Source organism: Phoenix dactylifera, chromosome 9 (genome assembly GCF_009389715.1).
Source record: "Phoenix dactylifera cultivar Barhee BC4 chromosome 9, palm_55x_up_171113_PBpolish2nd_filt_p, whole genome shotgun sequence".
Taxonomy (NCBI): Eukaryota; Viridiplantae; Streptophyta; class Magnoliopsida; order Arecales; family Arecaceae; genus Phoenix; species Phoenix dactylifera.
Genome location: NC_052400.1, coordinates 9,976,512 through 9,993,900, shown reverse-complemented (window position 1 = coordinate 9,993,900; position 17,389 = coordinate 9,976,512). Strand labels below are relative to the sequence as shown.

Here is a 17,389-nt window from a genome sequence, read left to right as displayed (position 1 = left end):
AATTGGTTGGTACAAACTATAACAACCACGAGCCGATATGATAGGTGCCAATGCACACTGATTTTAGTTAACCATGCATATCAACCCCATACTGATCCCCTGTTACTTGGTACACCTTTTCTTGACTCATTAGTATCAAGGCATACCATCCATGTAGGGCCCCCCTATCAAGGACCAGTTTGTATTGGCTGGTCATCGAAGCGATCTCAAAACTCGAGATTTGAACCTTTGATAGAGACCAAGCAAAATCCTTCAATGAAATGGAAGAATGCACATAAGAACAACATAGCAAATAGATAATAAAGCATTAGGAACTAGCTTAAGACAAAAACAACATAGACACGTTGGCCAAGTATAATTGAGTAGAGGAGAAAACCTTACAAGATCCTTAAGCAAGAGACAAATAGTAGTATCAAATGGAGCACATAAGATACAGATGGTTACTGCATTTTAAGATGTTTATAGCACAACAAGAATAAGAAAACTTGAGGACATAGAAGAGTTGACTAAAAGATTGATATAAAATCTTGAATGGACAATGATGGAAGCACCAATTTTGGGCATCAACCACAAAGTGTAGCCATGGCAGCTTTGGTAAAATCTGAAATTAAGCACAAAACGATAGAAGTGCTCAAATTAGACATGAGTTAATCTGACCCCATGTATAGCTAGGCCAAGCCAGAAGATGCTAACCGAGATAGATGGAATGTTAAGAGGGAGCCTATAGGTCCTTCAAGAAACAAGCCAAGAAAGAAAGCCATCCTTAGAGGTTGTCTAATAGTATGTGTTTAACAAGGTGCTACAAGTTACTTAAGAATGGTTGCTCATGACAAGATGTTGAGCTACTTCTTAGTAGAAACTAAAGGCCTAATTGGATAAACATTAGGAGGATTGTACATTCAAGATAGTGACGCAAAGGAGCAACTATACCATAACCTTTTTACGAGATAGGAAAGGTGTTAGGAGATGTGTCAAAGCATCAATATGCAACATCTAAAGATGAAGATAAAGCAATAGCCACTTCCTTGGTAAATAGATAAAGGATGCTCAAATGACTTATCTTAAGTTACAGCTACAAATTCTCTATTAAGCCAGACAATATGAAAATTAGTCATATATAATAAAAATATGTCAATATATGGTTATTCATTGTTGTATCCGAGCTATATTACATCCTAATTTTTCAAGATTTCCATGTAGCCTTGTCCATCTTGTATGGTATTATATTTGTGTTCAGGCTTCATAGGAGACGAGTAGTTGATCTCCTTGATAAATTGTTTAAGGACATAAACTTTTCGAGGATATAAACCATAAGGACACCCAAAAGAAGATCGAGAGGATCATGCATTGTCCATGTTAAATCACTTGCCACTAATCCCTTACCTAACTTCAGTGACGACTCTTCAAATCATTAGGACACCCAAAAGAAATTCGAGAAGACCATGTGTTTCACCCAAATTATAAAAGCAGTTCAAAGTTCAGACATTATAAAATATCTTTATACTGTGTGATCTAACTTTGAGTGATGAATCATCAAATCTTAGGACACTGTTATGGCTCCACTTTCTTTGGTTTCCAAATTTGTGTGCTTAAACATGTTGAATTTGATAGGATAAAAATAATGTGTACAATTAGAGACAGGTTGTAAAGAATCATGATTTGTTTAGATAGGGAATTATGGGAAAAAGAAAGATTATCATCAAGTCTTCAAGTGAAGCAAACATTTGTCCCATAATCCCATATGATCAACATAACTTGGCTTTGGAACTACTTGATATGTTACTCGTAGCAATTTAACTTTAAGATTATCCAAAAGCATGCACTTATTTCTCTTCAAGAGATGTGAATAAAGCAATTAAGATACAATAAAGATTAAATACACATCCAAAAAAAAATTACACATAATGAGAGCACATACTAAGCCTCCATGCCCAAAGAGAACAAACCTTGGTCAAAAAAGGCATTCACATAGCATGGAGGGTCTTGATCGAGATTACCATCATCACATGCTTTTAAGTCACTACAGGACTTCCATTCAATTATGTTCATGATAAAGTTCTTCATAAGTTATGAATCATAACAATGTAAAGTAAAAAAGGTTTGGTAGCCATCTCTCCCTTTGTGGCCAAACTATTCAATATAAAGTACACAATTTGCAATTTCTCTTGAAACTTGCTCCTGCACCCTTTTTCCCACTTACTCTAATTTATTTTAAGAGATCCAGTTCATGCACTCACATCCAGACCCACTACAGCATCCACTCCTGACTAAGGTAGCTAAGATTTATCCAAATAAATGTTTCTAAAAATATCACTCAATTATGTAAGTAAACCCATACATATAAACTTGATATTTGCTTAAGAACTCCTGTGATTTCACATGAACATTATGCTAAATAGTTGTGTCATATCAGATGGAAGTTCATCGCATTCTTGTTTCTTTCTCTAAGCTTTGCTGATATTAAAATCAATAATAAATAAATTCAATTGGATATATAAAGCTATCTTCAAATCCACAACTACCTTAGGACTTCATCCAACATTTCTTGCAGAAATATATATTTGCATTGTTCATGGGCAACTAATTACATTGTTAATATGTGGCAATGCCACATGCAAATATAAGACTAGCAAGATTGAACAAAAGGAAAAAAAAAAGCAGAGCAAATCAACAAGAAAAGTAGGTATTTGCAAAGACTATTACTTCTATCCTATCAGAGCAAAAAGACCTCAGAAACAACAATAAGATGGGAGACCTGAAGACATGACCAATAACAGATGTCACTTTGAAATGTGCATGAAGTCCCCGAAACATTCCATCAAACTCATGTACATCAGTACTGCCCCTCCGTGTAGACATCTGTGACACGTAAGACAGCTAGATGAATCATATAATAACAACCACCAAGAAAAAGCAAAAGAACCAGTAGACGCCAAAGCTAAATCTATATTGATATAACAAAGAAGAGATGAAGAATGCCGGACATAAAATTGATTGGAGAAATTTTCAAGCATCTTTAATAACCAAGTATCTCCAAGCAAAGAATAACATTAACTAAATTCAAATAATACATAAGACATGGTCAGCAGAGCCGTCCCAAACCGCCCGGTTCGAGACGTCCTGAGCCGTACCGGCAGCTTAGTAGGACGGTTCCGGCAAACAAACCGAGACGCTGTCGCCGGAGGGGAAGAAGAAGGAAAAAGAGAAAAAGAGAAAAAAAGAGAGAGAGAGTAGGGTAGGGAATGGAGGGAGAAGGAGAGGAATGAAGAGAGGTCGGCCTGGGGCCAGCTGGCGAAGGCCGGGGAGCCTCCATGCAGAGGAGGCCGGGGAGAGCAGAGGCGAGGCTCCACCTCCGGTCCCCTGTTTCATTTTGCCCGAAGGAGGCTCCTTTTATTTTTTCACATTTTAAGTTCAAATCGACAAACTCATTGCCGACTTACTTAATTTTTTAATTTTTTTTAAATTTCGCGATATTTAAGTGAAGCCAGCAAACGATTTGCCGGCTTTACTTAAAAATTGCAAATTTTTTTAGTGAACGGAAGAAAGAAAAAGAGAGAGAAGGAGAGAGGGAGGGAGAGAGGAGGGTGACGGAGGCCGGTGGAGGGTCAGCAGAGTACGATGACCCGTGCGGAGGAGACGGAGGGGGCGGAGAAGGAAAGAGAGGAAAGCAAGGGAGAGAGGGAGAGGGAGAGGAAGGAAGAGAGAGAGAGGTGGAGGCCAGCCCTCCTCCGCCTCCTCCGCGCAGATCGCCAGCCTCCATCGGCCCTACGTCGGCCGGCCTCTACTTCCCTCTCTCTTCCTTCCTTTTCCTTTCCCTCCCTCCCCCACTTAATCTCTCTTTTTCTCTCTTTCCTTCTCTTTCTTCCCCTCCGTCGGCGGGTTTCGTTTCCATTGCCGGAGCATCCCGGTCTGCCGCCAGTACAGCTTGGTACGTCCCGAACTGCCCAGTTCAGAACAGTTCCGCCAACTCTGGTTCGCACCAAGTTTGAACGGAGCCGGCCAGTTCCAAACGGTTCCAGCGGGTACCAGGCCGATTCCGACCAATTTAGTCCAGTTCATGCCTTTTTCAGCCGATTTCAGTCGGTTCGATATCCAATCCGGCCAGTTCGAGGCCAAAACCAATTTTAACAGGCGAACCGACCCAGTTTTCCACCGGATCAGCTCGATACGGGCCGAACCGAGCGGTTTAGTCTGGTTCGGCCTGCCTTAATTGTATTATTCTAGCAAAAAATTAGTACAAGATCCTGCAACATTATTTAATACCTTGGCCATTTATATTCTCAAAGAAGAAAATAAATACACTGACTTTATAGTGGGCCTAGTTTGCTCTATTCATCATAAGCAAGCTTTGAAGTTTCGAATGAAGTAGATAAGTTCGGCCAAAACCAATTCAAAACCAACCAAAATCTTCAAATTCCATTAGTCTCAACCGACTTCAACCAATTTTCGACAATTTGGCTGATTTCGGTCATTTCAGCTGCACTATGATTTTCTTTCGAAAATATGTTGTTTGGGTTGATTTTGTAGACATCAAGGTACCAAATGTTTATAGTACCATATAGTTGTTGGCACAAAAATAAAATTAAGCTTTATAGATCTTTGCAATTGTAAGTCGCGAACAAAAAGATACAAGCAAATAATCATGATAAGATCACTACAAAAATCAGTAGGTGAGTAGATATCTTAATTAATATTTTGAAATTCAAGAAAGATTCTTATATAGGTGCAAAACAAAAGATCATATTTTTCCTTGCAAGTTCTCCTTGACATTGCCATATCATTGTTTAATTAGAATTATCATAGATCATTATTTTTATTGTCTTAATCCGTTAATTACATAGGCAACAGCAAGCAAGTTAATTTAATTTATATTGAAAAAATGATGCATTAAAAAAATTATAAGAAAGCTATTGCTCAAGACCCATCTCCTTTTGGCTTCATAATGCAAGGTGTACATTAATTACAAAAGGACATAACATTTGACTACATGACTTGCTAGAAAGCACAAATACTTTGAATCGCATGTCGTTAATATATGATATCCGTATCAAATACTTCTTGGTTATATGTCCAATACTTGTGTAGAGTAAAAAAAACTTGGGATTTTTCCCAGATATACTTTAGATACTTCCTCAATACCTCCAAAAATGAAGGAGAGGATCAATTTTGTAGTCTATCGATATTAAAATTAAAATATAGATTATGGATTGTGGTCCATGGAATAATGATTAACGATGAACTTATGAAGTTAATGCTATTGTATAAAGTATGGAATATGTTATTTTGGTAGCCTACTACACTTTATCGATACTTTTCTACATACACACATATGCATTTATGTTTATATATGTGGGCACGTATATATGTATAAGATAAATATATAGAAATACATATACATATATACATATATTAATATAGAGATAAAATAAAGTTAATATATAAGCACGTACACAACCACCCTAGTAAGGTCGTTCCTAACTGGATGACCGAGAGCTTAGTACCAATGACCCGAGCCATTAGATACGATCTACTATGTCCAAATCGCTCTCGGTCAAAAATCATATAATTTGGAGATTCCTAGCCTATGCATCTAATGGTCAAAAATGAATAGTTTAGATAATATGAAACAATGCATATTTTGACCACTAGATGCATAGGCTAGATATCTTTAATAGTGTGCAGTTTAGAGAAAGTAGATCGCATCTAATGGCTCGGATCAATGGTGCCAGGGCCCCAATTGTCCGGTTAGAAACCGACCTTATAAGGGTTATTGTGTGAATACCTACATATTAGCTCTACCATATATAGAGAGACATATTCTAGCCATATCATATCTTACTTATCAAGATTTGTTGTACTGGTATATCCATATCATAGAATATCCATGTACGTGCTTCATAGATAACTTGTAAGCAACCACTTTCCATTGGCTAAGATAATTGATACTACAATGAAGCTAAATTAGCTAGGTGTTGAATCTGGCAGATGTTGATAGCACCCTTGTTCTTGTTGAAGTCAATCTAAGATACTAATGTTCAGCATAAGCAAATTGTCCCATGCCATAACACCAACATGCATGTGCCATAATACCAACTTATTTTTCTTCCAAAAAATATAGTAGTAGTGACCCTCCTATCCAAATACCTATATGACATTTAAGTTACCTTCGCAAAGCTGAGTGTTTAAGGATCATGATTCTATGTGGGCTTTGGTCCTACAAGGAGCAGTAGAAGAAGAAAAGAACTTTTGTTACCTCTCGTTGCACAATGCATTCAATTAAATTGATTCAAAAATGATAGGCCTCTCCCCTTGATACAAGCGCAAGCTTTCAACAAAAAACCACCCAAAACAACTAATTATGAGCCTGGGTAACTTAGATCAATGTAAAATGGCATGTCTTGATTTCTCTTTGTTTGTTATTTTCTCTATTTTGGGGTTTTCTATCCTGACTTTTTTGACTGAAACTCTGGAAATCAGAGTGAAACATCTGAACTGCCAAAACTGCTGAAACTCTAGCCAAGGAACCATAATTGAAATCGAAAATGAGTTGTATATGGACCTTTGGTCTTCCTAGTGGGCTAGTGCTTATGTCTAAAGCTAACAATGGTGAATGCTTGTTCAATAGAATGCAGTTTGGGGATCCCTGGTTCCCCTTTGTCCTATCAGGGTGAAAAAAAAACAATAGTCAGCTGCCAGATGCATGCAATTGTGAATGGTCACCTTGGAGTTCCCTTCTAGTAGACCTATGTGCATGCACATTATTGAACAAGCTACAATATGCTGGAAATAGAATCGAGCAAATAATCCATGCATAGCAGATTACTATCACAAAGAACGTATGATTAAATATAAATAGCAAGAACCACTTAGATACCCTAATTTGCATAAAGAGACTATTGGACTAACTATTTGCTGACAAAATTCAAGAGCAAAAGGCTCTGCAGCATCACTGATCCTTGGAATGTCTCATCAACCAATCTTGCCAACAGCCTATCCTATTTCCCATAATTCTCTACATAAGCATCACCTCAATGGTATAGTTCTCAAATCAAGCAAATCCTCATATGCTATTTGTATAGAATGCAATAACTGGTCTGGTTGGATTCATGTTGGGTCAAAAAACCCTCAACCCATACGTAGCACATTTATTGTTGGTTTTAGAAAAGTAAACCCATTCTAACCCACCAACCAATCTATACACTAGGGCCAAAAAGAAGGGATCTAAGGTTGCGAATCCCCATAGAGAGAAAAAGAGGAAATAAAATTGAAGTGGAGAAGAAAACATGATAAACCTTGAACCCTCTAAGCATTGTCTACTTTTCTCTTCAGTAGTCTTGTTTTCAATCAATTAATTGCAAAACTTTCCTAAGCTTTCAAGCCAAGCCTTGTCTAGCCTAGGGCCCATTGCATTATACCACATTTCTAGGGTCCTAAACTGGATTTTAATGGTTTATCCAACTCATGTTGAGCCATCAAGTTGGGAGGCCAAACCCAAACTACCCAATTATAAAACAATCACCCAACCCCATTTATTTCAACCGCAAGTCAGGGTCAGAATTTGCCATCCCCAAGTCTTTGGCACATCTCCATTCCCTACAGTTGAAAAATCTTCCCATTCATCTCAAGTTCTCGCATGATGTATAAAATCCTCAAAATAACAGCTTCTCACCATGAACTCAACAACAAGTAAACATTCAATATGCCAACCTATGAGATACCATAATAAAACTGGGATTCATCAATATAAACAAAAAAGAAAAGAAAAGAAGAGGCTACTTTTTCGAATTTCCTGGCAATCTTTTCCAGCACATGCAATTCATATTTCAACAATTTGGATTCAAAATAGTTCACATAGGGTTCGAGTTATGCAAAGTTGAGAAATCACTGGGACTCACCCGACCACCAGAAAGCGCCGAGGCTACCGAGAGAGCGATGCTGGGCTTCTCCGCGACCTGGAACAAGGAAAAGATTTTTGGGGAGATTAGAATCAAAAGAGACGAAGAGGACTAAGGCTGCGAGCGAGATAGATGGAGAAAGAGAATTTGGGGATCCAAGAGCCCTCTCCTCACCATTAGAACCTTGGGCGCCATCTCGGGGGCGGAGCGGAGAGCGAGCGAGTAGGGCGCGATCTCAAGAGCTGGGAGGAGAGTCGAATTCGCGACAGCGAAAGGAAGAGAGAGATACGGTAAAATTGAACCAAGTTAGGGGTCTGTTTTGACGTCAAGAAGTGGACCGAAGCGAACCGGTCTTCAGCAGAAAAATGCCGGTCCGGTTTGAGCTAGCAAGCTTATAATAAAAATTTAACAAATTTTGGCCAAATTTTATTTTTTAATGAAATTTTTAAATATATATACTTCTAAATATGAAAAAAAACATGAATATCCTTATAAAATTGCTATTTATGTATATATCCTTACAACTTTTTTTTGCATATCTACCCATAAAGATATTTTAGTTATTTAAATTTTAAGCCGGTTATTTTTTCACGATGTTAAATGATACGGTATATGTAAAAAAGAAAAAAAAAAAGATGTACGTGCAAAAAAAAAAATTACAAAGGTTTTCATGCAATTTCGTATATTTAGAAAGGTATATATACAAAAAAATCTATAAAATTATAATAAATGCTCTTATAATGATGATCCTTTTTCCTATATGCTGTGTATAACATGGCAGGCTTCAGATAAGATTGTAACAAATATTCTTTTTAAAAATATCTTGTTAGCAATCTATTATGAACTTCCACTATATATAATGAGAATAGCCTTCTTCGTGGGAATAAAATGGAGAGAAGGAACAAAAGTAGCTCCTTTCCCCTGCTTTTGTTAGGAAAGGAGGAGGCCAGTAGAGAGTATTTAAAAACAAATTGTTGAGTATGTTAGCAAGAAGGCCAGACTACCAGCATCTTTAATATTCGAACCATTGTCCCGGAAAGAAAAAGGTTCAAACTTCAAAGCAACAGCAAGGGTGGTAAAGTTAGAGGCTTTTCTATTGAGCAAGACCTTTTCATTTCCCTCTTGTCATAGCTGCCAGCATATAGCTAATACCAACTGATCCCAGACCTTCCTAATGTAAGTTGTATGGATATCTGAAGGATACATTTTAATATGTCAGTGTAAACAGGATAGGTGGTGTTTTTGTACCCATACATATATAGAGGAGCCTTGAGATCATTAGCTCGGTATGAGCCTTGCAGGTTCATCAGTTTGGCATCGGCATGGATAACATCCTATGACACAATCACAATTCCAGAAACAACCATCTCTGTATCTCCATATAAAGTCAGATCCTTGGACAATTGTTTTGTTAGTTGTCAACTGCTCTGGCGTCAGCTATCTTAACCGAAGATAAATGGAGACTTGGAGATGAGGTGGCTTTGTTTGGGACGTGAAAAGAAACTAGCGCATGTATGGTTGGAGAAAGTTGGGCTCTGAAATAGAAATTAAAATAAGTAATTCCTATTCTAGCCATTTGGTTCGGAAAAGTCTCATTCAGATTTTAATTCCAAAAGGAATAGAAATGCCCCAGTTCACAAAATTTAATTTAGACTCTCCCATTAGCATTCAAATCCCAATCCAAATTCGATTCCGATTCCAGAGTCACGAACTAAACGCATCCCCCAGCTCCTCCTACGATTATTGTTTCCTGTACATTGGCTGTAAGCAAGCGGCATGGGAATTCTTTCTTATCAGGACTCACAGCTCACTGATTCTTGAATTAGTGGTGCTAAAGAGGCATGGGATTCAACTAATAAAAGGCTGAAGGGATGGCGACCGCTGACAAATTTTACAACATTGTTCATCAATAAAATCATTGGGGTAGTTCGCATTGTTGAATATACGAGTACTGTGAGCCTGAGAGAGCAAAAGGGTCATACACCTTGTGTTGGCACATAATGATGGGGAGGTCAGCAAGTCTTCTTGGAATGTAATTGGTTTCCAGTAATGGGGATCAAGTCTAGGTTAAGACTCTGCTTATTGAAGTTAGAGTGCATAGCTTGCAAAATAAGAGCAAGTAGGAAAATTAGGGATTTGAAGTTTCAGATTCAATGGGCCTCCTCATTAGAGCTCGACGCAGGGAATAGACAGCAAGCTTTTCTCATAGAAAAGGGAGATGAGACCTTCCTGCACTTTAATTATCTAAAGTCCAGGTTCTTGTACGCACACCACCCAAAATCTACCCAGAACTTGCAAAAAGGGCTACCATCACCATTGGAGCAAAACCCAGTTAAAGACAGCACACGGCTAGCTTTTGGGAGATAGCACCATTAACAATGCTAGCGTACCCTGGCACGTAAAAAACATAGCATGCAACTACATTATTACTGAGTGCAAAAATAAAAGCTTTTGGAGTGCAGCAAAGATATAATTGCGGAAAGTCGATTACATCTAAGGGATTAAAAATGGATGAAACTAAGCGTAATGACCTGATGAGTCATGATGAGACATCAAGGGGGAAGTGAACGAGGATTTAAACAAAATATGTCAGCAAAAAGCAATCACAACCTTTGACCCAGCAACACCAATTAATTATCAAAATCCAAATCGAGAATTATAAACTAATACAGGATGCAGAAGAGCTGTCACGGCCCGGCCAGGTTCCTAGAAAATGCTAGGAAATTGAGAATTATAAACTAGAACAGGATGCAGAAAGCCAACCACAAAAGTGGCCACGGCATTGCCTGGTTCCTAGAAAATGCTTTATAGCTCTCCAAGTGGCTTCAGGCACACAATATCAATCTGAAAAAGAATAACAGGGCCAGCAAATCCAAATTCCATTCAGAGTGCATCCAAAGATAATACACATACCACGAACACCAGTATAATAATGATATTTGCTAGGTTGAACGTCAAAAATAAAAAAATAATATCGCCATATATATGAAAGGTGTTCCCAGACACACAAACAAAAATGTCAGCATTACCTGAAGTCCCTGACACCTCCATAAGATTGATATAAAACTACAAAGTACCTGATGTAGATCCATAACCCAAAAAGAGAAGTAGGAGAAGGAAGATGAAATAAAACAAAAACCTAACCACTGACAAAATCATGCCTTAGCAACTGCCCCCAAAATTGGAAATTGGCCAGGATCTTCAATGGAAGGTGCAGGAGCGACGCGTCCACGACCTCCATAACCACCTCTAAATCCACCACGCTCTCCACGACCACGACCTCTACCACCACCACGTCCACGAGCAGATGCAGGCCCAACATACCTCTCACCCTCCACAGGCTTCAGGAACTCATTTATGCTCACCGACTGCAAGTATGAACAAAAGGAGGTTCATATTACATTACTAGGTTACACCTTGCCGTCATTGCCTAAATGTCGATGAGTATCATCGACACCAGGCAACTCCTTGCAGACAGAAAAAATACAATTACATAATACAAGCTTATATGAAAATTGCTGAGCAGGCCATCTTATTGATTATCATGGCTGGAACCAAAACAACACAAAAAATGCTAGGATAATCTAAACACACTTTACATAAGAACGTAGCGGATCATATCACAATTAGCCTTGCATGTTACACCCTAATTCTCATTTTGTTAATCTTCATTTCAACACTAATGTCACTTTATCCAAACATCTATCGCTATGAAGGCTCTTCAAATGTCGCTTTCAAACCACTAAATACCACCAGTAAAGACTCAGTGATGGCAAGAGAAATTGAACAGCGAATAAATTGAAAAATATTTTCACGACATAAGTTTTCCTTGATGCATTTTCAATAAATTCTATCTTTTTTTCCCTGCTATCTTTATAGCTCAATTTCCTCTCTACTTCCTAAGGATGGTCAAAACTTCTATTGAGAGAAGGATCAATGAAAAATATCGGTCATTAGACAACTAGACCAAATAAATCAGCCAAAGAAGGATATAGCTATCTCAGACAACATCCTAGATTAATCAAACATGGTGTTAGCTCTGACACAAGAATTGCTAGCTACTTAGCTCGCTCTCTCTCTCTCTCTCTCTCTCTCTCAATAATCTGACTTATAAATCATAATATTGACATTTGATGAAATTTCTTGACAGAGAACCAATAAGTGTGTACTTTTGACTGGAAACAAGAGGAAAGAGCCCCATTAAATCGATTTTGAAGGATTCAAGAACAAGACATGTTCTGCTGGTGTTGCAGTAATTGCCATATCCACCAGGGTATAGATGATAGATATCCTAAACATTAAAAACCACTATACTTGCTGATGAAATCAACCAAGTGTAGGATGTCGGATTCACTTTCTTGTGGTAATATTTGGATTACATTTCACAACAAACTACCGAAATGTTTAGTCATTTCAACAAAATTAGATCAAGGTTATCCTAGATGTGGATTATTAGCATGAGAATTGTTAAGTAATGCACCATAGATCCATTCCAACTTCCATGCATCTGAAAGCACGTGAGCACAAATCAAGTCATAAATAGCATGCAAACTCTCCAATAGTTGTATTTAGTAACAAATAAACAAAAAAATAAAAATGATTGCATGCAAATAAATCATGATACAAATGGAGCATACAAAAGCCAGTCAATAAGTTCATATATGTAGACAGTACCTTGCGAACTTTCTCTTCCTTTTCAACATTATCCTTCTTCTTGAGCTTGTCCTTTTCGACTTTCTGCGACAACAAAATAGCCACAAGTCAGCAAATGCAATGATTCTAAAGAACACATTTAAAGCAGCATTAACTATGACCATGAGCCTAACAACTAACCAGCTTGAGTTCATCATCCTTCTTTTTCTCAACCAACTGCATTCCCTCAAATTCCTTGTCCACAACAACCCTTCTCTCCACAGTCCTCAAAGCTTCTAAAGCTTTCCGCTTCTCTTGAAGCAACTTTTCATATTCATCAAGGGTCATTGACTGAAAGAAAAGAAAAGAACACATAAGGTACTTATTTGGGGAACAACATAAAATCCAGTTGCAACTTGAGTCCAAAACCAAGTATGAACACTATCACTGTAATTTGCCTATTAAATGAACAGGCCCACAGGCAGCCCCATGAAGAGCCCCAACTGGTTGGGATCACAGAACAAAAATGACTTAATATGGAGGCAACAACTTAAGTGATGTTCAAAATGTAACTAATCCAGCCTACTCCAGAAGGAATTCTTACGTTATCCTCTTCCTCAGGCATCTTCTTCTCAGAAGCATCTTCAGAAACCACTTTCTCAGGATTTACTTGCTCAGGCTCTGCATCCTTCGATACATCATTCGTTGCAGGCATGTCCCTGATACAAATAATTTTAGTCAGATATATCAATAATCAAATATAAATGCATCAGAAAGCCAAAGCTTCATATAGAGGCTAGAATACACAAAAATTAAGAACAAGATTAGAATACAAGCACACTTGGAATCAAAGAACCAAGCTCCATATAAGCAGCAATATAGAAACTAAAGATGAAAAGAATAGCACAAGTGCTCAGATGACCCATCTGTTGTCTGAAAAATACTTGATCTTATTCAATCCCTAAAAGGCCTTCCATAAACAGAACATTACATGAGCACCAACTGGAGATCTGCCTTGGTACTCAGCCTAAGCCACTTGTCATCTCAGAGAACTAAACGACAAGTTTTCCATTTTCCTTCTTCAACAATGACATTATGTTAACAATAAAGCACCTCATGGAACTCGATCACATTTTAACTTTCACTAAAGATAACAAGATGATAGGTCTAACGAGCATTCAACATCCAAACAAAAATAATCACAAATGCCATTCCTCATGGTGCTCGATAAAATTTTATGCCTCATGGCAGCCTACCACTAAGTTCAACCACGTGTATAAATTATCAAGAATGTAATTATTTTCTGTCTGACAAGAACTGAATTTTTTAACAAATTATACCCCAAAAACCTCTCAGAATCGCCTTCCGAGAGAGAGAGAGAGAGAGAGAGAATCCTACCTCTAGAAATATCATTTATAATACCATGTGTTATTGTACCACTAGTCGAATAAAACACCACAGTTGAGCCATGAAGGCAAAATATAGCATTCATTTTTCAACAGATTGGTTTTATCATGAATTAATTCCCTCACTTTGTTTCACTAGTGTATATTAAATGCCATCCAAGAAAACTAACCAGCCACCCTTTCTATATGCACTTCTATACACATTTAGGATAAGTTCAAATTATTGAAACCATTGTCATATATTCTACCTGAAATTCATAAATAAGTAGAGCATCTGTCCATGGTAAGAACACCTCAACCTTATGTGTCTAAGAACTTAGAAACATGGAGCATTTCATAAATATCTAATATGTACTGCCGAACATAAGTTCATCACTATGCATCATATGTTGAATTAGAGTACCATAGGTATGACTCAAAGAGAAGTTCCGCTCTTCTTAATCAAAACATTTTTTTGATAATTTTATAGTAAATTTAGTCATCGTTCAATCAATCTACTTTACCAGCCTCCCCACCACACTTGAATCACCCCCTCTCAATTCATAAAGAATCAAGTTGGCCCTACATCGCATAATGGAAACCTTCTACATGCCAAAGTTATGTTAGAAGTGATGAAAAAAATTCATACAAAAATGATGGTCCTGTTGGACATGAATCTCAGATCATAGTCTTTGAATAACCACATAAAATGCTATTTCAACTTGGCTAATCACCTACTCCATAAGAATGAATTCGCCCTTCTTTTTCCAATACAAATTAATACTTTTTACCAATACAAACTATTCTACATCTAACCAAAGGTCCTCAATAATATCAAACTATATTGAACCAATCAAAATGCCCATTATAAAGCAAATATGGAGAGTGAACTTTTCATAACTGAACCTTTAAATTATCCAAATTAACAAATAACCATATTGCATATTGAACCAAGCTAAATGCACATATTATGAAAAAAAAATAAATGGGGAGTCAATGTTCTATAACTGAACCTTAAAGTATACAAATCAACAAATATCCGGATATTCAATTTTGTTTAAGTAAAACCCACTCCACGTATCTTTTACATAAGCAAAGTAATCAAATGGATTAACATTATAACAGAGATCCAACCCTTGTGAGTACCACTTTCAGCATTGTAAGATCCTTAAAGGAAGTTCCTTACATGTTTCCCCTAGAAAGCACCATTACCATTATCAATATTTTTTTAAACCAAATTGGAGAAAAGAATTTGCATGTTGTAGCGACCTATATGAAACTACCTATTTATCATGAATGCAGGTAGTGCCCACATGCATGCATGCATATTATACATATATCTGCACGCCCATATAAGCATATACATATATACAAATAAGCAAGCAGAACCACACATACAGCACACATCACACAATCTCAATCTGGCCTTAAAATCATTCAGATTGAACTCATATATTGAGTTTGAACCTTATCCGGTTAATAGACATATATTTCTTATCAAACAGTGACAAGTAACAAGATCATATTCATTGTACAAATGTCTCTGGTTTTTAAACTCATCACCCCTTTCCCAGATGCTTTTATAAAAATCTGGCAGACTTCAAATTCTACACTATAACTGTCTCAAAGAAGATACTAAAAATAATAGAGTCATAAAAAAGGCATATGTGCGGCTGCCAACATTGCTTGATACAATATCCTGGTTAAGGGTATTATTAATCATATCAATAGCTGATGAAGGTTGTGGTGCAGTATTCATATCAAAAAACATGACTTCCATAACACCATCATCAACTATACATATCTTTGACCCTAACAAAAACTAGTCTAAAATTATATGATGCTAGATTGTACAATAACTGACCAGTCCCCATGATTAAAAATTAGCTTGACATACTAGATCAAGTGTACACTTTGCTCCAAAGGAAATAATAAAACTGAAAAACAGAAAGCTATATTAAATCATTCATTCAGAATGAGAGCTCTGCTGATGATCGAAGGTGATATTCAAAAGATTAAACCAAGTACTCAATCATTAAAAAAATATGACTTTTATCTATCAAGACTAAAGACTGCAATAAACCCAACACAAGTAAGAAATCTTTCAGACAGATGCATACCATCCAGTTGCACCATCACCACTAGGGGCATCATTCACAGCTTGCTCCGTTCCATCAGCAGGAGCTTCCTTATTTTCAGATAAGTTCCGAGTTCCATCACGCCCACCATATCTGCGGCCCTCACCACCCCTAAACCCACGACCAGTATAACCCCTTCCCCCACGGCGCTCCCCACCTCTAAACCCACGGCCATCACCACTGTACCCCTTCTCCTCCCAATCTGAATTCCTTCCCTCTTCACCAAACTTCCCATTCTCATATCTGGGAGGGCGATTCTCACCAGAACCGTAATATTTGCCCTGGACCTCACCCCGCTCCTCCAACCCATCTCCTCCCTGGCCTTGGTTCTCGTTCCCTCCATTATTCTGATTCTCGTTACCAAATCCCCGCTCTTCATAGAATCCCCTGCCCCTTCCACGCCCCCTTCCTCCTCTACCACCACCACGTCCCCGACTACGTCCATTAGAATCGCCATCAAAAGCCCTGGACGCACCGTTCCCAAACTGCCCATCTGCTTCATCGCCAGCACCCCCACCACGAGATCTAAACACAGCTCTTCCCAAACCTCGGCCGCGGCCACCTCTCCCTCTACCCCTTTCCGTCCTCACTGTAATCAATAAAACCATTAAAGAATCGTCAAAAAGAACAACAGAACATTACTTCCGCATCATAAAGGAAATTATCGTACCTCAATAAAAAGAACAGATGAAAGGACCATTATATCAACGATGAAAACCCTTACCACATTATCAATAAAAGAAAGGAACAAAAGAAGGGATCTTTGGCATCAAGGATGAAAAACCCTTATCCCGCAATCAACAAAAAGAACAAAAGAAGGGAACTTCGGCATCAAGAATGAAAAACCCTAATCCCACAATCAATAAAAGGAACAGAAGAAGAGATCTTTGTCATAAAAGAGGAAAAACCCTTACCCAGCAATCAATAAAACGAAAACAAGAAAATATCTTTAGTATAAAGCCCGTACCATATTCGGAAGGAGGGAGAGGCTTCGAATGGAAGCCATCGACACCGGCCTTCGGCTTCTGCTGCTCCGGGGCCGGCGGCGCTGCCGTCGTCGAGATCTTGGCCTCGACCTTGGCGATGAGCACCGTAACGTCGCTGCCGTCGTCGTCCTCACCCAGGAGGGCGAAAGGGTTGTCCTGCCGAGCCATTGAGGCTTACGACTCTCGGAAATCGATCGCCCAGGGTTTCTTCCTCTCCTTCCCTTCTTCAACCCCTAGCCCTAGCGACAAGACCTCCCTCCATCGCCCTCGCCCTCGCCGCCGTCGCCGCCGCCTCCGTTTGCCCGAAAGTCGCTTCTTTCCTCGCCGCTCGCAGAAGAATTAGGGTTAATAGA

The 17,389-nt window shown here is 38.3% G+C and overlaps 2 protein-coding genes across 5 annotated transcripts in view; both read right to left on the bottom strand.

Moving 5' to 3' along the window:
• LOC103709416 (DNA topoisomerase 3-beta) overlaps nt 1-8,180 on the bottom strand; it is a 39,822-nt gene extending 31,642 nt beyond the window's left edge. For 2 of the 4 annotated variants that reach the window (XM_008794730.3, XM_008794732.3), the window contains exons 1-3: nt 8,070-8,180; nt 7,896-7,952; nt 2,756-2,859 (exon numbers count right to left, since the gene is read on the bottom strand). In XM_008794730.3, the coding sequence (XP_008792952.1) occupies nt 2,756-2,859; nt 7,896-7,952; nt 8,070-8,090 (182 nt within the window). In that variant the 5' untranslated portion in view covers nt 8,091-8,180. Of the gene's footprint in view, nt 1-2,755; nt 2,861-7,895; nt 7,953-8,069 lie in introns of those variants that run through there. The other 2 variants (XM_039129980.1, XM_008794734.4) reach the window with 2 other exon arrangements.
• A 2,625-nt stretch (nt 8,181-10,805) lies between these two features.
• On the bottom strand, nt 10,806-17,389 carry LOC103709415 (RGG repeats nuclear RNA binding protein A-like). Its single transcript, XM_008794729.3, has 6 exons — nt 17,018-17,389; nt 16,033-16,639; nt 13,132-13,246; nt 12,729-12,878; nt 12,570-12,632; nt 10,806-11,263 (listed from the first exon to the last, which is right to left on the bottom strand). The coding sequence occupies exons 1-6, from the start codon at nt 17,202-17,204 to the stop codon at nt 11,051-11,053; spliced, it is 1,335 nt and encodes a 444-aa protein (XP_008792951.1). The 5' UTR covers nt 17,205-17,389; the 3' UTR covers nt 10,806-11,050.